Genomic DNA, 22,975 nt, shown 5'->3' with positions numbered 1-22,975 from the left:
TATTTGCACGATCGATTACACCAAGTATCAGTTTACTGGGCACACACACACACTCTGGCTGCAGCGCACCTAACTGCGCCGTGCCCTAACATAGGTCGTCCCCAGCCAAGCGAGGGGATGCTCTAGTGGTGGAGATATACCTGTGCGGTTGCTACTACTCGCCTGCAGTTGCTTGCTTAACTTGGTGATGTAACACAAATTCCACGAGCTTAAGCCCCGCTCCGAACAGAAGCATCTAGTCCGGGCGTCCGGTATGCTGTCCTTCAGACATCCAGCACGCGCACACACATAACCTAGTAGCTGCATCTGGAAAGTGAAACTGGTGGCAGCTAGAACTAGAACTAGCAACTGTTTGTTCTAGAATTTCTTGGGAAAACATTAAACATTTAAATGCTTGCGCGAGCGCAATAAATCAGCAGCTATTCCCGAACGTTTGTCACACATTCCGCGTATGCAGTAAGAAATAAACAAATCGTTCGAAAGGTTCTAAACTCACTTGAACTGCTGCGCTGAGTAACTGCTGAGAGGGTAACGAACCGCGCCAGTTCATCATCATCCCCTTGGGGACGTGCCCAGCAGACGGACACGAATGCTGGCATTTTTTCCCTCTTTCAGCCTCAGTTATCATCGTCAAGAAGCCATGCTGATGAGGTTCTATTTTCGGAACACATCATGAATTATGTGTGTATGTGTCCTCCAAAGAAAGGAATTTGCTAAGAGTGGGAGGAACTGGCTGGCATTGAAGAGTTTAAACCGAGCAACCCCTTTCCTTCCGGGGGCGCTGCACGATGGAACGCGGACTGCGCGTAGGCTTTCAGTTGCAACTGCAGTAAATCAAATTTGGCCACAAAACGCCAGTCGTCGGTTGGGCGGATGGCAGCAGTTTCTGAGAAGACATCCTTAAGGGCTCCGGCTTGAAGTTTGAAGATTGTGAAGTTAGACTATAATTTGGAAGAATCCCAGGTCCACTACGCTTTCGCAAGGGAGTTGCCTCGTGACAAATATTTATATTAGAATTTCTATTCTATTTCTTAACTCAATATGATCATGCTCTAACGGACAATTCCCTTCCCGTAGACTGGGTGCGGAAGTCAAAGTTGTATTCCCCAACGACCTTCGGGAACTATTAGCTTAGACATCCGGGCCCGCCAAAACGTGTACCCATCACTACCATTGTGTCGTAAGATAATTGATACCGTCGCGGCAAAAGTGCGTGTTGGTTTCAATTGCTGAAATCCCTCGTTTGTTTGTTCGCAGCCCCGTTTCTCACAACATGCAAACTACCTTTGTTCATTTGCAAATGTACATCATCTTTAAGCTCGTTACCGTTTTGTTGTACATTAGCGAGCAGTGAATTTTAAGCACTCTTCCGACAGCGCGAACAGTAGTAATGGATGCACTCAGAGCATCAGTTTACGATACGGTTGAAGGTACGTCGGCACAGGTCGTTCGTTTTCCGGTTCCTGCGTACTGCGTAAAGTAATCTTTTTAGCGTAATTCGCTCTTTTCGGCTGTGTGCGGTTGCATAAATCCATCCCATCGTCCGTCCGTGCGCTGGCTGTGTGGAATAGGTTGGTAAGGTGTTTTACAACCTTCATAAATCCGACTCCCGGGTCGTATAGGGTTCATCCTTAAACCCCTTTCTCGCAGTCCCAATGAAGCTGAAAAAGGTTCGCCAAAGGGACGCACAGCTCGGTGTTTTTTTTTTCTTCTTCTAACCACACAAAAGAAAACCGCCTGCATGTGTGAATAAGATGGGCATTGAGGCGAAAAACGACACGTGTTTCGTGCAATATGGATGCTTATGTATGCGACACCGGAACGGGTTAGATCGCTTCCTCTTAACGGTTTGAACTTAACCTTCCACACTGTGCGATGTACTGAACTGTATTCAAAGCGGGTCAAGCATGTCGAGGATTTCTTCCCACCCCTGTTGCTTAGTCTGTATGGCTCGTCACATTTCCCATTTCTACCATCGTTTTGCTTTTCTCTTGCAGATCAATGGGAATTCTCTTACCTCCAGTGTCGCAGGTGACCAACAATCGCATCAACATGACCCAACATCACCGAAATCGAAGTTTAGATAGTGCGCTGCAACGGATACCAGAGGTAGGACGATTGCGTTAGTCGTGTGTCACGGCAGCTCTGTACTATAACAAGGAACTCTTGCTTCTCGCAGGTGGAAGTGTCCTCACCGAGCGCGGAATCGGAAAACACGCTGCACTGCACGAACGGCATACTGAGCGGTACGATGTGCAGCAAAATCATTCAATCCTCGTCCACCAATCCGACCAATACACCGAGCAATAGTGGCCGAGGCATTACCTCCATGTCCATTGCCGGCACTACGAGAAGCGACTCAGCTGCGGGAACGGAGACGGTTGTAATTGCATCCTCTGCCTCAGCAACGAACAGTACGACGCATCATCACCAGCCAGGTCGGCAACAGATAGGCCGAAAGGCGGGGGACCTTCTAGAGCAAGGTACGTATCTGCTGTATGCTTGTGTTTGAGTGCTTAGAAATGTTTAACCTGTTGTTGCTTCTGCTATTTTCCTATAGGTACTGTACTGCGGGCACTGAAAAGTAGTCATTCCACTGATGCTGAAACGATCGTAAACTCGATCGTGAAGGACAGTGACAGCAAAAAGCGTGAAGATCTAACGAGCCTCGGATCGGATGATTCGGGTAAGTGCGAGCAACTCGGTTGACAACTCATGTTTCAGCTTCCCAAGATTTCTAACCACTGTTTTCTTTCACTCTGCTAATGCTAATGCAGGCATCATTTGTGGCTCGGAACCTGATCACACCTCGCTGACGAGAATCCGCCGATCTAGGGAAAGTCTGGACTCGGGTGAGATTGATCCATCGGAGGAGGAGTGCATCGAGATATTGGAAACGACCTCCATGGAGGAAGAGTACCGGATGCTACAATCCGACCTGTGCTTCTATCCTACCACAAGCATGGACCGGACGGCGAAAGAAGACGGAAGCGACTCAGATTCGAGGCCGCTCGACAATTGCATTGAACTACAGCAGCAGCAGCAGGAGCAGCATTCACAGAAGCAGATCGAGGCGGGCGTCAACGGGCCGGTTAGTGATAAAGTTCGCTACCGGCAGCAAAACATGACCCGGGCTGCCATCATGCTGGAGAAACTGTTCGTTCCGATTCACTTCGAAGATGGCGAGGGTGGCGTAGCACCGGTAGTGGGTGCAAATCTCGGCAACGAGGAGGACGAGTTGCTTACCCACCCAGACGCAGCGACACCGATCGTTGGCGAAGGAAAAAGCTTGACGACACCCACGAACGCCATGACGATGACAACGGTACCCTTTGCACAGCAACCTGCTGCTTCCACTAACGTGCCAAGTACGGCGGTCAGTCCGAGTGAGACAAAGCCCGCCCTCAGCGATCCACCCAAGACGGATCAGAAGAATGAGGTTATGTTTCGGAATTTTTTCGGTGCAACCAAGAATGCAATCTTCCGGACGGCGCAAAGCATCATCGATAATCACGAAAAGAAGCACGCGAAACAGAAGCAAGAAAAGCAAGCGGCGACGCATACAGCGCCGGAAGAGGCAGGTACGGCCACGACGGGAAGCGGTGGAGCTGGTGTTGGAGCAACGGCCAGTGGTGCTTCTTCGAGCACTACGGTAAAATCCCCAACGGAGTTGCTACGGAAGCGAGAGTTTGGTAGCATGTTTGCGAGGAGTAGCAGCAGCAGCAAACATCATCACCAAGCCCCACAACAAACTAGCAATAGCAGTAATACTACCAGCAATAGTAGTAGTAGTAGTAGTAGTAGTAGTAGTAATAGTGCGACCACACCGACCACAACCACGACAACAACCTCAGCATCGATGGAATTCGAAACAACGGCCACTTGCACGGACAGCGGCAACAGTCAGCTAAACATTCCCAAGACGTCTCTGTCGAAATCGTCTTCGACCGCTTCGTTGAAAGTGGTTCCAGGAGTGGCCGTAGCAGCAACGCCCTCCTGCTCTTCTTCCTCCTCCTCCAATACAACCTCCACCGCCACAATGCACTGTACCGGCAGTGGACCGCGCGATGAGTCGCAGATTCGCACCGAACGAACGGGGCAGAGTGGACTGTTGCGCTTCTTCGAATCGCCCGTCTTCAACATACACTTTGCCGTGCACTATCTGTTCTACTCGAAGGAACCGGGCGTGCTTAGCTTCATCGGGAATAAGATCTTCAGTTTCCCGAACGGCGAGGTGGATCTGTACATACCGCAGCTGATCGTGATGTACATGCAGATCGAAGAACTGTCCGAGGTGCTCGATCCGTACCTGGTGTACCGGTGTCGGCAATCGGTGGACTTCTCGCTCAAGTGCGTCTGGCTGCTGGAGGCGTACAACTTCAACACGGAGATGCTGAGCGGCGCGGGCAATAGTGTCCGCAAGCATCTGAGCCTGTTGCGCGAGCTTTACCCCAAGCGGGAACGAGTGAAGCTGGCAGCTGCGCAGCTGACGTCCAGTGCTGCTCCGAACCCCGCCAGCACGGGCGGTGAGGCGTTGGGAACGACCAGCGACCCTCTAACACTGCAAGCCCATCCAGCGTTGTCTGCCGTACGCAAAACGCATCATCGCTCGCAGTCTGATGCCACGGGTATGATGGGTCTGCTGGCGCAACATCACCACGCTCATCACGCTCCACTGCCGGGCGTTCCTGGTCCGAGCAATCGAACGCCGGTATGTCTCGGTGATCTGAGTACGGGGCGTGCCTTCGACAATGGTTGCGTGTGTTTCGAATCCGTCCGTGGCACAGTGAACGACCTGCTCGGCCAGCAGACGGTATGTTCCTGCGGTGCTCCGAAGCTAGCACCGGAAAAGGAGTTCATGAAGGCGCTGATCGACATCGGCAAGATGCTGACCTGTCTGCAGACGAAGATCGAAAAGACGTCACGCTTGCGCATCCTGCTTAACCTGATTAACAAAAATCTACCGGCACGTGTGTGGCTTCCACTGCACACCGAAACGCCTCACCACGTGGTGCGCATTACGGAGGAGAAGACGGCCGTACTCAACTCGAAGGACAAGACTCCGTACATCATCTACGTGGAGGTGGTCGAAGTGCAAGACATCTACACGTCACCCGTTATCCCGAAGCTGATGCCGACGCTACGGCACACCAAGAGCGAAGAGCGGCTTGACAGTAGCATCAGTGCCAGCGCCCTCAACTCCACGGACGAAAGCAACCCCAGTAAGACTGAACAGACCACCGCCGGGTCCTCCTGTCAGCCGGCGAGCGAAGAAACGGCGACCGGCTCGTCAAGTGCTGCTCCGCAAAACGTTCCACTACCGGCTGCAGTGGCAGCATCGTTGGCCACTTCACGAAGTCGGCACAGCAAGCTGTCGGAGTGTTCGGCTGACATCGGTGCTGGAGGTGGCAGCATGATGGAGCTCGGCCTGACGGAGGACGATGTGTGGTCGCAGGAGGACGACGAAATTACGGCCCAGTATCTGAGCCTCACGAAAATGTCGAGCGATCGGGATGCGATATCGCAGTTCTCGGTCGATTCGTACGACTCGCGCGATCATCGTAAGTATCGTCGGGTGGCAAGGGCAGTCGGCAGGCTGAACATGATCTAACCTTCCGTTTTTTTCCCCTCTAGACACTCCCGCCCTATTCAACATCGGCGAGGTGAAGAAGCGTCACTGTGCCAACCTGAACTCGGAGAATGCGAAACCCTTCAGCAATGACCCTTCCGATCCTTCCGCTGCGGCATTGAAAGTACGTAGATGACTGTCCGTGGTGGTGTTCGGATGTTCCGATAGTTTTAAAATGTTTGATCGACTCATTGCAGGAACCGTGGCACGAGAAGGAGAAACAGATCCGTGACTCCTCACCCTACGGACATCTTCAGTCCTGGAGGCTTCTGTCGGCGATCGTTAAGTGCGGTGATGATCTACGGCAGGAACTAATGGCCACGCAGCTGCTGCAGGTACGTGCTTATTTGCAGAGTCCTGGATGAGTATGATCTCTAACCTCACCACTGTGTTTGTACAGATGTTCAAGTTGATCTGGGAAGAGGAAAAGGTTGGACTTTGGGTGCGCCCGTACCGGATCGTCTGTCTGTCGAACGATTCTGGATTGATCGAGACGATCGTCAATACAGTGTCGTTGCACCAGATCAAGAAGAATTCCAACAAAAGCCTGAAGGACTACTTCATCGACGAGTTTGGCGATGTGGAGACGGTTGCGTTCCGTGTGGCGCAGCGTAACTTTATGCATTCCTGCGCTGCCTACTGTCTGATCTCGTACCTGCTGCAGGTGAAAGATCGGTAAGCATTGGAGACCGGCTTAGCGTCCTTCAAATAAGGGCATGGAGTCAAATGTTTCGCTAATATATCGTTTTTACAGACACAACGGTAACATCCTGCTGCATTCCGATGGACATCTGATCCACATCGACTTTGGCTTCATCTTGAGCATATCGCCAAAAAATCTAGGTAATTATCATCTCGACGTCTGAGTTGAGTGTTCGCTCGGGTCGATGGAGAACTGTAACATGAATGGCTTTATGGATTGTGTGTGGATTTCAGGCTTCGAACAGTCACCGTTCAAACTGACTCCCGAGTTTGTGGACGTGATGGGTGGCCCAGAGTCGGAGCTGTACTGTGAGTTTAAGTATCTGCTGCTGGACGGTCTAAAAGCGGCCCGCAAGCACATGGACCGCATCATCAACATTGTGGAAATCATGCGAAGCAGTAAGTAGTAGTTATGGAGCAAAAAAGCCCCTTGGGAAAACAAAGACACGTTGCTAATATCGCCCTTCTGGTTCTCAGGTTCACAGCTGCCCTGCTTCAAAAATGGCTGCTCCGGCACGGTGCGCAATCTGCGCAACCGCTTCCACATGAATCTGACCGAGCAGGAGCTGGAGCGCAAGGTGGAACAGCTAATCCAGGACTCGCTCAACTCCCTCTCGACCAAGCTGTACGATGGCTACCAGTACATCACGAACGGTATCTTGTGAGAGCGGTTCGATATGCACATCTAAACCGGCCAATGTGGGAAGATGAGCGGGAAGCGAACGAAAGTACAAACCGAGCTGAGACAAACACAAAAACCGATCGACCGATTTGCCGATTTGCTGATGCATGCTGCTCCCCCGGTGGCGGGGAGGTGGAAAAGAAACAGTGACAGGGGAAGGAAAATGAGATCCAAATTGAGAACACAGTTTGTAAGATTTTTCGACTCTTTATATCTGTCTTGTTTTGTCCGTTATTGCTATTGATTTTCTTTTTCCTGGTGGGGGTGACACAAGCTAATTGCATTTTCACTGACTCTTGTTCTCGAAGAAAGCTTTTGTTTTCTGTTTTGGGCAAAACCATTGGCGGCAAGACCATTGTTCTGTTGAGGGGGCGAAGGACGAAGGAGAGCTGTTTATTGCGATAGATAATATATATATTTTATTATTGTAATATTTTACGTTCAACCTGTACATATACGTATCGAACTCCAGCTAAGGAAAGTAAATCAAAATGCCACTCTTAGTACAGAAGGAAAAAGGAAAATAGATTAATTAGTTGATAAAGCATTACAGAAAAGAAGAAAACTCGGAGAAAGAGCGCGCGAGAGAGAAAGAGAGCCGTAGCTAGCTTTTGTACTAAGGAGGAAACAACACGAGGAGAATCGGTTGAGAGCTTTTTTAGCTAGGCTCCACCAATCCACCATACAAAGCAAGAGTGTGTACATTGTAATTGTAATGACGGTACTAACGAGTCGCAAATGCAGGAATAAGAAAGCCCTCCAACCACTACTTACTTCTCTCTCTCTCTCCTAAGCTCGCGTACAGACGAGCTCACACCAGCAGCATCCTTTCCCGCTTCAACAGTTCCGTTTTGCAGGCTGTCGGTGTGTTCGATCCCTCATCGTAGTAAGCTAGCTTTTAGTGTAGAAGAAAATCAAATCAAATGCAAGTGGCGCGTGGCGAGAGAGACACAGGGATGTTGCTTTAGCACGAACAGCCAACAGACACGTTGGATGGGTATGTTACATTACGTTACGTTTGTTACGTCGTCGGACGCACTGGGGTTGGGATGTAGGCCTAAGCAACCCCCCCCCCCCCACCCCATACATTGTATACCCCTTGTTTCCGGTTTTTGCAGTAGGTAGATGGTAATAATGGTGGTTGGCAAGTTTAGGAAACTTGCAGCCACACTGTTGTACATAGTTAGGAAGCAAATAAGGAACTGATACGAAGGGGGGTGCGGGGGGAGAGATGTGAGAGTGGATTTTTAGTAGCTTCTTGCTTAGAGCTACCCCCACAGTTTTACACCGTTTCTCTCGTTCTCTCGTTCTTATGCAATGCCCTGGTACTGATGGAGGAGGGGCCCCCTCGTTCCCCACCTTGCCCAGTTAAGTTATAGAGCAACTAGATTCTAAGCTACTAAGTCGAATGTGAGGAAGGGGGGAAATAGTGCTGAATGGGGATGGGAAGAAGGGATCAGAGGAAGCGAATCTGCGACCAAACAAAAAAAAAACACAAAAAAACTCTCTCTCCCTCTCTTCCCACCTCTCTATTCTACGCTTTTCATTATATCTCTTGCATACAATATTGCTCTAACTCTCTCTCACTCTCTAATAATAGCGAAAACGGAAATATCCAACCGGAAGCACCGGATGTAAGAGATAGGCAAAAAGGTCCTACCCCCCCCCCCCCCCTTCCCCCCACGAAACGATAAGAATACTCAAGTGGTAATCAACACTCTAATGGAAACGCAAAGCACGTTTGAACTAGGGAAAAGGGCGGGCAAAGTTCGAAAAACTCACTCGCGTGAAGGTCTTTTGTATTTCTTGCTTTTTTTGCTGTATGTTTTTGTTTCTTTCTTCCTTTCCTTGGTTTTTTTTCTATTATTAACTACGTCAATTCGGTTCGGATAAAAGTGTGCAGGGTTACTCTACACAGCGCTATTGCCACTTGATAGCAACGCGCTTGCTGAGATTTGTGCGAGCGCCGTAGAGAATGTTTTCCCCAGCCGACCCATTTGGTGCTGAGCGGAACAAACCCTGTGCCCAATATTATCTAAAAAGGCTTGAACAAACAGAATGCTGAAGATGGAGCTGTTTTTCTTCCTGGAAAAAAAGCAATTATTATTTATACGTACAACCCGTTACAAGTTACACAATGTGCTATATATGTATGTATGTATGTATGTATATGTATTCATATCACTCTTGCGCTACGTTCCGGGTTTAATATTATTCTATCGGGATATTCCGTTTATACATGCTCTTATATACACACACACTTATTTCTAGAAATTCGGTTTAGACGTGGTTCAAGTGGAAAGGTGGAAAATTGCGACGATAGTAAAGGAAGAGACTTTTTCGCGCTTTGTACAGAAAACTAAGGTAAATGGGGTAAGGAAACTTTCAGGAAAAAAAGAAGCACTCGTCCTCTACGGTGGACAAACCACCCTGAACTACTACAAAGCATGTAGTAAGGACGGTGGCGAGTGTGTTATGCTCTTTCAACGTGCCAAGCCTTCGTCGAACGGGCGGCAGACGGCAGATGCCTCACAAACCAAGAGTAGTGGAAAAGCGAATGAAGTGAAGCGAAAAACGAAGCTTAGCCTAGGCAACATTAATATAATTAACGTTTAAAAAAGGGGCAAAGGACGGTGGATGAAGTCAAGGATGCAAAATGGAAAACCGCAACAACAACAAAAAAAAATGCAAACATTTACTCACCTTTTGTGGAAATAAGCGAAGGAAGCTGGCGATAAAGGTGAACACAGGTGCAAGGGAGGAAAAATGTGAGAGAGATGAAAAACAAAACATTTTGTCGTCGAAATTTGAATATAAGTTGAAAAAAATGATAACAAATGACAGCTTGACTGTGTTGCTGCTCGTTGTACAATCAGAAAAACATTCGAAAAACGTGTTGTTTTATTCATTAGTTGATTGTTTAGATGGATCTTCGATTTTTTTTTTTTTTGTACATTTTGCTGTCTTTTCCAGAAGCGGTACGTCGAGTTTTAGTTCCGTAGGTCACTGGTAGAACTATTTTCTTAGATAAATATTTTACGTAAAACAGAAAGAAAACGAATAGAAAAACTGTCGGAATGGAACCTTTTTTCCAAGGGGGAGTGTGTTCCTGGGAATTTAAGGTGCGATATGTTCATTTTTACCTCTGACATATAAACCCCTGTAATCGATTAATTCTACAGCTTGTTCTGCTTTCGTAGATCTTCATCTCCGATTCGATAACCTTATAGCTTTCCTGTGCTATGAAGGTTACTTTTACAAACCAGCGACTCATTCTTAGGTCACTTAAAGGGAATCAAATCCCATCAGGACCATTTTCCTGTGTGTATGAATGGAAGAGAATCACCATCATCGAGCTACGACTAATTTATGTCAGAGAGAAGCCAGCATTTGCAGGCCAATCGGTAGCGGTTCCATGCGATTCCTGATGGTTGCAGGCGCGTGTGTGGCTGATCGTTAGCGATCGTCGATTGGATGCCAACTAAAAAAAATGATGTGAGATGGTAGATTATGAAGACAATACAACTACTTTAGTTTAGTCACTACCTTCCGAGGGTGTTACACTGAAACACAAGAAGAATGTATCCTTCTTGGTTGAGATCCTTTTAAGCTTATCTCGCCTAATCAAACAACGTCCGATCGATTGGTACAAGACTTGGCACAGGAGCATTCACATGCGAAGCTGTAACCAAGAAAAAGGAATGGCACATTAGTTGCTCAGTGCTTAAAACTTAGACATGAAGAAAAGCTACTAACACAAACATCGAACATCTTCACGCTGCTCCCCGGGCTACTGATGTGGATCTGGTGGGGGCGGCATGTAAAATGTCCTCCAAACTCTTTTTTCTTAATTCACTTTTGCACTACATCGAAGAAGTTAACCCCGTTTTTGCACCTCTTTTCCGACTCTTTCCGCAGCAACCGTTGGCTGGTGTCGGTGTGGCATGTCACCATGGCAACCATGGCCATTTGAAGGTAAGTGCGATTTTAAAATACGAATAAGTTAAAACATAATTTACACTCTGCCCTCACACGCATATCACAAATTTTGCACCACCGCCACAACCGGCCTTCAATTCGGCGTGCAGGACGCCATGTGATCTTTAAGCTTGTTCTTGTGCCGGAACTGCTTGCCACAGATCGCACACGGATGCAGCTGGATCGGTTTCATGCACACGTTCGTCAGGTGTATCTTTAGGTTGCGATAGTTCTTGAACGTCTTGCCGCACGTCTCACAATCGACCGCCTGCTGCTCGTTGTGCATGTGCTTGATGTGCTGCCGGAGGATGTACTTGTCGCCCATCACCTGGCCACACGTCGGACACGGCACGGACGTGGAGATGCGCAAGCTCTTATCGTGCTCCTGCATGTGCTTGTGCAAGCGGAACCGAATTTTGAACGTTTTCGGACAGTGCTCGCACACAAAGCGGGCCATGTGCACCGAACGTCGATGGTCTTCGATCGTGTAACGCGTGAAGCTGCAAGACAAAAGCATGTACGGATTAGCAGCTACCTCCAGCCGAGGGACGATGCCCGATGATACACTTACGATTTCTGACACTGGTCGCACGTGACGTTCTTTTCCGCGTGCATCTTCTTCATGTGCACCACGAGCCGCTTCTTGAACGGGAACTTGCTTCCGCACAGATCGCAGCTAAACTGGCGCTCCTCGTGCTTGTTCTGCATGTGTTCCTTCATGTTCTGGAACACCTCGCCGCACACCTCGCACCGGTACTTCTCCGGGTTCTGGTGCATATCCATGTGCTGCACCAGCGTCACCTTGGTGCGCAGCTTCATCTCACACACCGGACACTGCACGAAGATCTTGTAGTGGCCATGCGTTTCCTTCGTGTGCCGCAACAGCTCGCCCCAGGTCGCGTACTCGATCAGCGGTTCGCCCACCATCATCCGCTTGTTGTCGCACACCTCGCAAACGATACGCCGGTAGAACTGAAGTATGTTCCTGTCCTCTTCCGGGTCGGCAGGGAAGCGGCCACCTGCCTTCCGCTTCGCCAACCGTTCACCCGTCGGCTGCTTGCTTGCTTTGGTCTCACGTGACCCACGGGGGGTGGATTTTCTTCTTTTCGTCCCTCCTTCGTACGGTGGCAGTGACGAGTCACTGTCCTCCTCATCCTCCTCCTCGTACTCGTCCGACTCTTCACTCTTTATATCGCCACCGGACAGCATTTTATCGCTGACCCTGCTGTCCGCTACACTTAAGGCATCGTCATTGGCCCCCTCTAGATCGTAGGGTTCGCCTTTTATCTCCAGAAACTCTGTATTGTACGTAGGACTGGTGGAACTGGTGGGCGAGGATACTGAAGGCTCTTTCGCGGCGACATTGGCATCGTCAAGAAGCGTTTGGTGTTTGTGCGTCTGCTCGATGTTGGTGTAGAATTCGTGAAACTCTTCCAGCTTTGACCAACAGCTCTGGCATATCCACTGACTTTCATCGGTGGCAATTACCTTGAGATGGAGTAAAGCACATCGTCAGTACAGGAACTATCCCACAAACTTCCTTTACACTTTACCTCAAACCAAAGATGTGTGGCGATAATTGTGTCAATGTTCTTCGTCCGATTCTCCTCCGCAAAAATGCTCAAATATTCCGATTCGCCAACGGACAGACACGTCCGGCACTTGCGGGTGGCGGCTTCCATTGCACAATTGCTTCCCGTGCCGTGTTGACCAATAGTTTGTTCTATCTTTGCACTTGATGCTATAGTTTCTAAACAATGCACAGAATGTTTGGGACAAGAATATTTTAGGCCCAGGTTATCGCATAGCTTGTTTTTGTTGGCTTTGTAATTTTGACAGTTTGGTCCAAAAGCTGTTTGTAAACAAAGCAGGTGTTGATTTGGTTCGAACATCTAACTTTTAGCCCCTTTTTCTTCACATTGTACCTCGTAGCACATTGTTTACTAAGCCGGTGCACACTCTTTTCATTTAAAACTGTTGAAACTTCCTCCTACAAACGTTGCGTTCACGAAAAACGATCAAAATCAGAACATGATGATGTAAACAAAACATGACAGTTTGATCTAAATGCTTTTTTTCCCACGGCCAAATGTCAAAATACATTGGATGCATCAACCTCCTCTCTGACACTCTCGCACAATGGCTCCATTATGGTAGATCCATACGCGCGTCTTATGCCGACTGAAGACGTAAGACGTTTGAATGCAAAGATCGACCGAACCGTTGTATTATTTGCATAATATTTATTCGAATCTTTCCACAAGCACACGAGTACAAAAGTGTGGTGTGGATTGCACTGGCACAATGCCCAGCCAGGGGAATTCACTCACATTTCCGTACAAATTGAATTCGCTCGATCCTTCTTGGTTTCCTTGAGCTACAGACCAGCTGCCGGAGTGTCCAAAAGCAGCTCAAATGCCGATTCGCCGCTGCGCGCCGGAATGACTTTAAATGCATTCCCGTTAATGTATAATAGTTGAAGCAATTACGTTAGTTCAGTCAATTTGAATCGCACGCCCTCCTTGCGCTGCTGCTGCATCTCCAGCCACTGCTCGTAGTGTGCATTCTTCCGGTGATAGTACAGGTGCGTATCCTGGCGGAACGTTTCCGGACAGAACGAACACTTGTACACGGGCTTCCCCGTGTGCGTCGACATATGTTCTTTGAGCTTATTCTTCCGCCGAAACTCCTTCCCGCAGATCGTGCAGGGAAACAGTCGGGTCGGTTCCATGCACACGTTCGTCATGTGCACCGAAAGATTGCGCTTGCACTTGAACGTTTTCCCGCACGTCGTGCAGCTTACCGCAGGTTGCACCGTGTGCATAAGCTTAATGTGCCGGGTAAGAATGTACTTGTCGCGCATCACCTGTCCGCATATCGTGCACGGCACGGAGGTGGAATTCCGCAAACTCTCGTCGTGCTCTTCCATGTGCTGCAGCAAGCGGAAGCGACTGTTGAATGTTTTTGGACAGTGTTCGCAAACAAAGCGCGCCGAATGAACGGATCGTTTGTGGTCTTCGATCGTGTACTTTGTGAAGCTGAAAGGAACGAGAGCAAAAATACGATTTACATGGATCGCTCGAAGACAAAACCCCCCGCCAGCGAAACGAATGGCTACGTACGGTTTCTGACACTGATCACAGATGATGTCCTTTTCCACGTGCATCTTCTTCATGTGCACTGTAAGCCGCTTTTTGAAGGGGAACTTTTTCCCACACACGTCACAGCAAAACTGCCGCTCCTGGTGTTTGTTCTGCAAATGCTCCTTCATGTTCTGATGGATCTCCGCGCACAGCATGCAGCGGTACTTTTCCGGATTCTCGTGGCAATCCTTGTGCTGCAGCAGCGTTTGCTTCGTGCGCAGCTTCAACTCGCACAGCGGACACTTTACGTACACTTTGTCGTGCCGGTGAACCTCCTTCGTGTGTCGCAGCAATGCCCGCCAGGTGCCGAAATCGATCTGAGGTTCGCCCACCATCATCCGCTGATTATCACATTCTTCGCACACGATCCGTTTGTAGAAGCTGTGCAAGCTTTCGTCCTCCTGCTTCTGCGCGATCGCCTTACTTTGCTTGGCCTCTTCGTCGACATGGTGCAGCTTTTTCGGTCTCTTTTCTAGCCGATGCTTTCCACCGCTATCGCCGGACGAACAGTCGGACCGATTACCGTGCAGCGCTTCATCGTCCGACGTCGGTGCGGTAGGATCTATTCCGAGCGGTTCTTCACATTTCACAAACTCACAGGGCAATGCTTTCTCGTCGGAACAGTTTGCGTCTTCCTGTTCGGCGGTGGCCAGCAGCTCAAACGGCTCCACCTTCACCTCGAAAAATTCGGTCCTGTATTTCGGTTCCAAGCTACCGGAAACGTCTTCCTCCTCATCATTGTCGTCCTCCTCCTTCTCGATTGGTGGTACGGGCGATTCGCGCTGTGTTCGGGCCGCCTCGATTTCGCAGTAAAAGGCGTGAAATCCCTCCAAAGCACTCCAGCACCTGCCGCACAGCCAGCTGCTTTCGGCCGTCTCAGCTAGCTGCAAAGAGGCCAAAACGAAAAGGATCGTTCAAGCAGCTATCATCATCACACGGTGCCACAGCTCACCCACCTCAAACCACAGATGTTTCGCTATAAGCCCTACAATATGTTTGTTTTCATCAGTAAAAATTTCCTTATACTCGCATCCTGCCGCGGACAGGCACACTTCGCATTTGGTTCCCATGGCCATCGCATGCCTAATGTGTGAAAACTTGCACTATTTTCTGATAGCGGCAGCTTTCCTTCATGCACTTGCCTCAGAACCACCGCCAGCCAGACCGACACCGCCAAGAGTGGATTGCAATGGCTGAAGCGAGAATTCACCAGAGTTTGCTCCTCACGCACAACAAACCCAGAACCCGGCCTTATCGTAAGGCCATTTCTATTGGTTTCGTTTGGACAGAAAACGAAACTCAAACTACTATTGTTTATGTTATTGTATTGAATACATTGTGTACGGACGGCGCAAGCATTCGCAATTTGACATTTGCCTGAATTGACTCAAGGTGTATGTATATGTAGTCACCTTGGCTGTGACTACAATATGGATGGAACGAGCAGCTTCATCTGATCGGAACGCAAAAACGCACCAAATAACCAGAATCCGATCCGAATTTCAAAAATGTTTCCTGTTTAACATGTACGCTTATTGCAGTCAGAAGATAACGCAACCTCCCGACAATGCAATTAAGTATTTTTTAGAACAAGTCAACCATTTTGACAGCTCTGCTATCTATTTGAAATGACCGTTCGAAGTTGGGAATGATAGATGGTTGTCGTGATGGTAGCTGCTAGGATACGATCAATCCTTCTTTGGAAACAGACGTGTGGCTGACTTCAATCCGCTAACGTCCGGCTAAGTTATTCTACGAACCATGCAAAACCATGATGTGTCCTGACCTGCATGAGCAATATGAGTATGCTTAGCGCAGGCTTCTTCTTTGGAGAAGTGTTCGCCGCAACTGCACTGGAACCGCCTTTCGACACGTGTCCAACCTCGAAGCATAGGCGTGTCTCGATTCCGGTAACACAATCGGTACGTGCAAAGCTGACACGTTAAGCTGGACTTGCCACAGATGAGATGCACCCTGTGCTCGTTCCAGGCTACGCAGCAGTAGCTTTCATACCAATGCAGATATTTTTCGTCTGGATCATACATTACGCACATCGGATCCATTTTCTTCTTACTTGATGTGACTTTCGTTCCTTCACGGCCGGCTTGCTTAGTTTTCTCCAGCAGCATGCCAGAATCCTTGGACGGATCCTTCTTGCTGCTGCTTTCACCTTCGATTCCCATCGCAACGTATTCTTCCCAACTGATCACCGGATAGGGTTGATGGAACTCTTTTACGTATGAAGTGAAGCTCTCGTAGCATAGCCATCGTCTCCAGCAGCCCAAACATATCAACGGTTGCTCGATATCATATACTTCCATGGGTTGTAAGTTGGGGAACAACAAGGTTACTTTTTTGCTCGGTTGCACTTTTCAAACGAACCCAGAAACTTACATCGAACTGAAAATGCTTTATCAATAATTGCAGTATGTTCCTCTCGTACTCGTATATGGGCAGATACTCTTCGGCCTGGTGATCGCCACACTCTTCGCAGACCTTTTCCATTTCGATTGGCTTCTTTTGTGGGCAATTCGCCAACCAAAGTCGTCTAGCAATCACGCACTCGGGACGACGGCGTGCACAGTTCGCTAACAAAACCCGCGTACTGCTCCGTTTTCTGTTGAATCTCGTCGGCGCGCGCGCGCTCGTTTACAGTACGCGTGGTTCAGTTCTTCACGTTCAACTACTGCACGTTGGAGGTTTTGCTTGCCACTTCCTATTTGCGTTACAAATCAAAGGGCAATTCAAAAAACACACAACATAGTTCGTAAAATGCACAGAACAGCCGCTACGTTATATTTTATTTAACGATTAATCTTCGATCGATCGTCTGCTCAGATGGCGGGCATGTCCGAGACCCAATTAACCTTAAATCGCACGCCCTCCTTGCGCTTCTGCTGCATCTCCAGCCACTGCTCGTAGTGAGCCTGCTTCCGGTGCTTGTACAGCTGCGTCTCGAAGCTGAACGTTTTCGTACAGTACGGGCACTGGTACAGCGCACTCTTCGTGTGTGTAGTCATGTGTTCCTTCAGCTTAATCTTCTTCTTAAACTGCTTCTCACAGATCGGACACGGGAACGTGCGCTCCGTGCAGACGTTCGCCAGGTGCGAGTTAAGGTGCTGCTTCGATTTGAACACCTTCCCGCACGATACGCAGCTCACGGGCGCATGTTCCGTGTGCATCCGCTTGATGTGCGATTGGAGCGTGTACTTGTCCCGCAGCACCACGCCACACTTGTCACAGGTAGCGGCCGTCGATTTGCGCAGCCCACCGGCGTGTTCCTCCATGTGCTGCTCGAGTGAAAAGCGCGACTTGAACGTGCGCGGACAGTGTTCGCAGATAAACTTTGACTCGTGCACCGCCCGCCTGTGATCCTCTATGGTGTATTTGCTGAAACTGTGACCGTCGATGGAACGGTCGAACGAAAGCGAACTAATCAATGGTACACTCCAGCTACCGGAAATGCTTTCCTTACCTTTTCTGACACTGGTCGCACACGACATCCTTCGTGGTGTGCATCTTCTTCACGTGTGCCGTAAGCCGCGCCTTGAACGGGAACCGCTTACCACACTCTTCACAGCAGTACGTTCGCTCCTGGTGCTTGTTTTTCATGTGCTCCGCCATGTTCTGGTGTATCTCGTGACACTCCACACACCGGAACCGATCCGGATGCAAATGCATGTCTCGATGCTCGAGCATCTTCCCCCGGTACCGCAGCTTCTTGTCACACAGCGGACATTTGATTAGGGTGGCCACCACCTGATCGTGCGCCCTCCGCATGTGCTTGTTTAGCTCCCGCAAATTACCGTACTCGATCGACGGTTCGCCGGCCAACATGCGTTCCGCATCGCACACCGCACACACGAGCCGTTTGTAGAAGTCCAGTATCTCGGTGTCCACTTTCGGCTCCCTTCTGTCGACTGTCGACGGCTGCTTAGCGGTGCGTTTGGTGCTGGCCGGTTGCGCTCTGTACGACTCGTCACTGTCGTCCGATAAGACGGAATCCGTGTCATCGTGCATGGGATTCGCCTCCTCATCATTGTCCCCCACCATGGATTCAGGCTTGGGCGATAGCTTGCCACAGTCATCGTCCGGAAGTGGTTCCTTTTCCTCTTTCACCAGCGCTAACTCTCGATCATCCTCCACGAATGGGACGTACTTTATTTCTACAAATTCCATCCCAAACACACCACTCGGTTCCGGATCTACGGGATCTTTCGCATGGTCGGGAGCATCCGTGTTGTCCTCACGTTTACTGCTAGGGTTGAACCGGTGCTGCTCGTTTACCATGCGGTAGAACTCATCGAACTCTTTCAGCCTGCTCCAACAACGCTCACAAATGTACGTCAGGCTGATTTTTACATCTAGATGCTGCGTAACAATGGCCAATACATTCTTTCCGTCGAATATCGAGTCCGATGTGGCGAAGCAAGTTTTTTCTTCCCGAAGGCATACATCGCATTGGGCTCCAAAGGTCGAACCTATATCCGCGACATTCGGAATGTTTTCCTTTCTCTCTAACGCCATCATGGCTGGCGGATGAGGAACAGCTCACAGTACTCTGGGCAAAATGGTTTCAATATTCACAACAATTACTTAGTTGTAAACTAAACTATGCTATTGATTACATCTCATCTGATTGTTGTTTTTTTATGGCCAACAAAAAAAAGGTTTGTTTTGGTGGCGAAATGGTATCTGTCAGTTTGACAGTTGGCGTTGATGAAATGGGGCGAAATTCACGATATGAAATTTATCTCATGCGAAATTCAATTTTCCGTTGTAAGTTATGAATTAAAAGGTTAAATAGGTCTAGAATACTTCAAAATAGTTCTAGAAACTCAGTCCTTCAAAAGATATTGCACATTTTTTCATTTTGCATCCATTTTGGGTAGAAACTGCTACAACTACTGCAAATCTTACTGCAACGCACTACCTACGCTGGAATGGACTGCTGTGTTTCTTAAATTAAATTTCATTCAACAACCAGCACCGGAAAATGCTCCTCGTACTACCTACGCGGAAATTCGACAAGAAGTGGAAAACATTTCCCCTTTCTTCACTGCGCCACCTATTCTCTCTCACATCAATTCTCTCTCTCTTTCTCCTTCGCGCCGGTTGACGCAACACGTGGGTGTGTGGGCAAGGAAAAAGTGCAATTTCAAATTCATTGCACAGGTCTGCCGTGCATGCCGAAAATAGAATCTGGATGATACTTGCTTCTTTCCAGCACAGTGTTTTCCGTGGCGGTGGGCTTGCATCGTCACATATCGTCTAGAAATATTTTAGTGACTGCCCGCTGAACATTAAACTGTCTCTCTCTCTCTCACTCGATTCTCTCGGTAGATTGCGTTTGACCATCGTTAGTGTAATGGCAGTTATTTATTACATTTTTAGATGGGGCGTTTTGCTTATGCTTATAAACCAACCACTTACAAATACAAATGACCCGGGGAAACAACATACCAGATCGTAGCGCACATTTTTAAACACAAACCTTAAGGGAAAGGCCCCCTTAAACAACGGACATTCACACACGGACCGCTTTTCCGCGTGCAAAATCTTGCTTATATTCTACTACTTTTGTTGCGCACATCTTGACACCACACCGGTTCACGACCGGTGTATGCATTATGTGTTCGGATTCTGTAATCTCCGAAAAAAGCGCACCCAAACTTGCTGTGGTCCAGATGCCGAGCATTTCGCATTCATTTCCCAGGTTTCTGTGATGAGCCACTCTGCGTGCCGTGCGTGTGCTTGGTGAACGAACGTTGGCGGATTGTTTGCATGTTTATTTTCATCACATTGTCATAATTCGAGTCAAGAATGGGTGTGTATGTATGTATGCTTGAATGTGTGGTGATTGCACACCTTTCTTGTGGGACGAAAATGTTCTCGTCCAATATTGGCGTCTCTAAAATTGTTACCGGTCGATCAATGCCTGCTCGTTTTCTGGCCAACGTATCATTCTACTCGTTTAGTCAGCGTGCCAAATTCCGTGAGCACCGGGATCAGTCCGCACTTTGGTCGATCGTTTCACAACGCAACAAATGAAATTAAAGGAATCTTCATTTCGTCCCATCTTGCAGGGTTTTGTCATATGCCATGGTAAAATAGTTAGCAGCCAGTCGAACTGGCCAATCGTAATGAATGAGAAATTGGTGCGCCTTTCACAATTGCACGGCCTACTTAGGATTATTGTTTGTTTTCCTTGTTCTGTTGATCTTGCTGCTCTTCCTTTTGCTCCTTTGCTGCTGCGTTCTGTTTCTTGTTTGATCAGATGTCCTCCTGGAGGACAGGGATCCCTCCCAGGACAAGTGGGTGGGGGTGGGGGTGTTAGTAGTAACGGGCTCATGTTGATCCTTCGTTTTTGAGTCTATTTTTCCCTCAACCGGCTGACCACGAACACAGCAAACGAGCCTACAAAAGGATACCAACGGGCGCTAGATTGCTGGCGCACCTATTCGTAATCACTGACGCACAGATCGTCGTCGGACATGCTGTCACCGTCGTTCACAGCCCGGCCGATAGGGCGCAGCTGGCGCAGTCGGCGCTTCTTACCGTTTTGCCTAATACTATTGATTTTGTGTATTGCTTTGGTGTTGTTACGAGTACTGACGTCTTCATCGTCACCGAACGTCTCCATATCATCGTCGTCCGGCTGCTGCACCTCTTCCTCCTCATCTGCATCCTCTACGGGCATTGCAGCCATCGGATCGTCGGACGTGCCATTCCAGTACGTGAGACCTTCCGCTTCCGCCAGCGCACCTTCACGGTCCTCCTCGATCAGATGGTCGACGTCGTGAGGATCAAAGTCCGGTGGCGGCTGTTTCACCATTGCCAGCTTCTCCACCGGGGTTCGCTTCTTACGAAATTCGTACACGAGCGGAAATATTTGTTCGATTGCCGCTTGCACAAAGGCCACACTTGCCGCTGCAGAAAGAGAAAAAGCGAGAGCAGCACATCAAGTGTCGGTACCGTATTTTACCCCAAAACCCGGAATTTGCCCCACAAACACTAGTGCCACTTACCGGTGACGGTAATGCTTCCCGTTGAGAATATTTTCAGGGTCGCTTTCGGTGTTTGCAGCTTGTAGGTAACGCCCGGATGGAGTTCCGGCTCGTAGCTGGCATCCTTTTTGTACTTCTCCGAGAAGTTGACAATCATGATGCCGAACGGCATGCTGCAGGTGCCGAGTACGTTCACGATACGAAAGTTCCTAAATCTAACATTAAATCCTAACTTCTGAAGGCAACGGGAGTAGCGTCGTGCTGCTATTTTTGCCTGCCAGAAAAGAAAGCAAATCAATGAGTGAAATCGGGTGCAGTGAGAAGGGGCGAAAAGGGGAAACCACACCCACCTGATGCTCGGACGTAGCACCGGTGCAAGTAATCTTTCCGGACGACCATATCGAAGCGGTCGTATACGGCCGGCGTAGCTTCATCGTTACCATCCCGTTCTCTCTCCGAAACTCCACATTGTTCCCCTGGCGGGCGATATCGTGCAGATTCAGATGACAGCGCACGCTGAACGAACAGACCACGTTGTTGATCACGATGTCGATTTCCGGTTGCTCCTCCTGCGGTTCATTGTCCGGGTTTGGCTCTTTGGTTTCCAGCGCGGGCTCGGTACCGTCCGTCGGATCCGCATCGGTGGGAGTGTTCGTAGTGTTGCTGGCAGTGACGGTGGCGGCGGTGGAGATGATGGTGGAGCTGCTGGCGCCGGTGGTGCTTGTTAGGCTAGGATGACTGTCACTGATCTTGGGTGTGCTGTGGGCCGCCAGCTTCTTTTCGACTATTCCGCTTCCGCCTCCTGCTGGCGATGTGTTTGTCGATATGACCGACAGCTGCTGTTGATGGTTGGTGGTTGTGGTCGTCGTCGCAAACATCAAAGAACTGTGATTGATCATTCCGCCTGGAACAGTGACCTGATGATGGCCGTTAACCACACCGAAAGTGTTCGGTTGCTGTTGCTGCTGCTGATTATGAGGATGCTGCTGGTGTTTTAGATAAACTCCCTTCGCAACGTTCACCACATTGTTGCCGGGCGTCGCATTTACATCGAGTAGGCGCTTACTCCCAACGGTTACTGCTTTTCGAACGATGATACTGGAACCGGTGATGTTGCTGTTGTTGTCACTGCTGCTTCCACTATTACCATTGGGCGCACTGGAAGTGGTGCTAATGGCGTTGCTGATGAGCGAACTGTTACCCACCATTCGTGTTGCGGGGCTGAAGTCGAAAATCTCTCTCCACTGCACGTTCACATTTAAGGCACACGCTGAATTCCGAGGCTCGCCACTCGCTACCACTCATAAAAGCTCATTCTGCGCGAACACTTGCGATCAGTGTGTGGGGTGGTCCAATGAATTGCACTCTATTTTTATCAAGTTCACATATGAGTCGGGCACACGGGTCGGCGAAAAGTGCTCCTGTTCCGCGTATATCACACGCTCCCAGCACGTCTACTGTGCGCCCACGATGGTACGGGTGTCGCCGCAGATTCTACGCCACTTTTTGGCTACTAAATCACGCTGCAAATACCGTTTTTCACGATTCTTTTCGCGAACGAGGCGTCGAACTTTGTTGTCGATTTGTTGTTTATGATCGCACAGACAATAGTTTTTCCCTTCCTTTTCTGTCTTTCGCCATTTGGACAGGAGCAGGCGACTGGCAGCTTTGACACATGCTTTGCGCACAGTGGTTGATCCTGTCGGTCAAATTCGTGGTAAGCGCGAGCATTTATCTATGGAATTGTACCTTTCTTAATACAGATTTGCTTATCAAACGAGATATTTCTAAGAACAGCCTGATCAGCAGAGATTCCATTGTATCATTTAAAAAC

The 22,975-nt window shown here is 49.0% G+C and overlaps 4 protein-coding genes across 6 annotated transcripts in view; 1 reads left to right on the top strand and 3 right to left on the bottom strand.

Moving 5' to 3' along the window:
* The window catches only part of LOC118512170 (phosphatidylinositol 4-kinase beta), an 82,913-nt gene extending 73,059 nt beyond the window's left edge, over positions 1–9,854 (top strand). For all 3 annotated transcript variants that reach the window (XM_036056254.1, XM_036056255.1, XM_036056256.1), the window contains 10 exons: positions 1,998–2,109; positions 2,180–2,483; positions 2,561–2,686; positions 2,778–5,561; positions 5,635–5,753; positions 5,827–5,964; positions 6,030–6,304; positions 6,384–6,472; positions 6,566–6,730; positions 6,809–9,854. In XM_036056254.1, coding sequence (XP_035912147.1) covers positions 1,998–2,109; positions 2,180–2,483; positions 2,561–2,686; positions 2,778–5,561; positions 5,635–5,753; positions 5,827–5,964; positions 6,030–6,304; positions 6,384–6,472; positions 6,566–6,730; positions 6,809–6,996 — 4,300 coding nt within the window. In that variant the 3' untranslated portion in view covers positions 6,997–9,854. The remainder of the gene's footprint in view (positions 1–1,997; positions 2,110–2,179; positions 2,484–2,560; positions 2,687–2,777; positions 5,562–5,634; positions 5,754–5,826; positions 5,965–6,029; positions 6,305–6,383; positions 6,473–6,565; positions 6,731–6,808) is intronic.
* On the bottom strand, positions 8,559–15,508 carry LOC118514271 (zinc finger protein 91-like). The gene is made up of 6 exons (XM_036061012.1): positions 15,091–15,508; positions 14,114–15,018; positions 13,480–14,029; positions 12,545–12,883; positions 11,563–12,479; positions 8,559–11,491 (listed from the first exon to the last, which is right to left on the bottom strand). Exons 1-6 carry the CDS (start codon positions 15,208–15,210, stop codon positions 11,086–11,088), a joined length of 3,237 nt encoding a protein of 1,078 aa, XP_035916905.1. The 5' UTR covers positions 15,211–15,508; the 3' UTR covers positions 8,559–11,085.
* A 1,389-nt stretch (positions 15,509–16,897) lies between these two features.
* On the bottom strand, positions 16,898–18,815 carry LOC118512173 (zinc finger protein 567-like). The gene is made up of 2 exons (XM_036056260.1): positions 17,610–18,815; positions 16,898–17,530 (listed from the first exon to the last, which is right to left on the bottom strand). Exons 1-2 carry the CDS (start codon positions 18,662–18,664, stop codon positions 16,969–16,971), a joined length of 1,617 nt encoding a protein of 538 aa, XP_035912153.1. The 5' UTR covers positions 18,665–18,815; the 3' UTR covers positions 16,898–16,968.
* A 996-nt stretch (positions 18,816–19,811) lies between these two features.
* LOC118512174 (TATA-box-binding protein-like) lies at positions 19,812–22,809 on the bottom strand. Its single transcript, XM_036056261.1, has 3 exons — positions 21,492–22,809; positions 21,163–21,415; positions 19,812–21,064 (listed from the first exon to the last, which is right to left on the bottom strand). Exons 1-3 carry the CDS (start codon positions 22,347–22,349, stop codon positions 20,592–20,594), a joined length of 1,584 nt encoding a protein of 527 aa, XP_035912154.1. The 5' UTR covers positions 22,350–22,809; the 3' UTR covers positions 19,812–20,591.
* Positions 22,810–22,975: the final 166 nt, after the last annotated feature.

Source organism: Anopheles stephensi, chromosome 3 (genome assembly GCF_013141755.1).
Source record: "Anopheles stephensi strain Indian chromosome 3, UCI_ANSTEP_V1.0, whole genome shotgun sequence".
NCBI lineage: Eukaryota > Metazoa > Arthropoda > Insecta > Diptera > Culicidae > Anopheles > Anopheles stephensi.
This window is presented reverse-complemented; position numbering and strand designations above follow the sequence as displayed.

Excerpts from the sequence above, each read along its gene's own strand:
- LOC118514271 (XM_036061012.1), bottom strand. The coding sequence starts at position 15,210 with ATGGCCATGGGAACCAAATGCGAAGTGTGCCTGTCCGCGGCAGGATGC. Across the intron at positions 14,030-14,113 it reads TGTGATCAGTGTCAGAAACC|CTTCACAAAGTACACGATCG; the intron begins GTACGTAGCCAT and ends CGTTCCTTTCAG. Across the intron at positions 12,884-13,479 it reads TCAAATTGACTGAACTAACG|ATGTTCGAACCAAATCAACA; the intron begins TAATTGCTTCAA and ends GCTAAAAGTTAG.
- LOC118512173 (XM_036056260.1), bottom strand. The coding sequence starts at position 18,664 with ATGATGGCGTTAGAGAGAAAGGAAAACATTCCGAATGTCGCGGATATA. Across the intron at positions 17,531-17,609 it reads TGCGACCAGTGTCAGAAAAG|TTTCAGCAAATACACCATAG; the intron begins GTAAGGAAAGCA and ends CGACGGTCACAG.
- LOC118512174 (XM_036056261.1), bottom strand. The coding sequence starts at position 22,349 with ATGGTGGGTAACAGTTCGCTCATCAGCAACGCCATTAGCACCACTTCC. Across the intron at positions 21,416-21,491 it reads GTGCTACGTCCGAGCATCAG|GCAAAAATAGCAGCACGACG; the intron begins GTGGGTGTGGTT and ends CTTTTCTGGCAG. Across the intron at positions 21,065-21,162 it reads GGGAAGCATTACCGTCACCG|CGGCAAGTGTGGCCTTTGTG; the intron begins GTAAGTGGCACT and ends CTCTTTCTGCAG.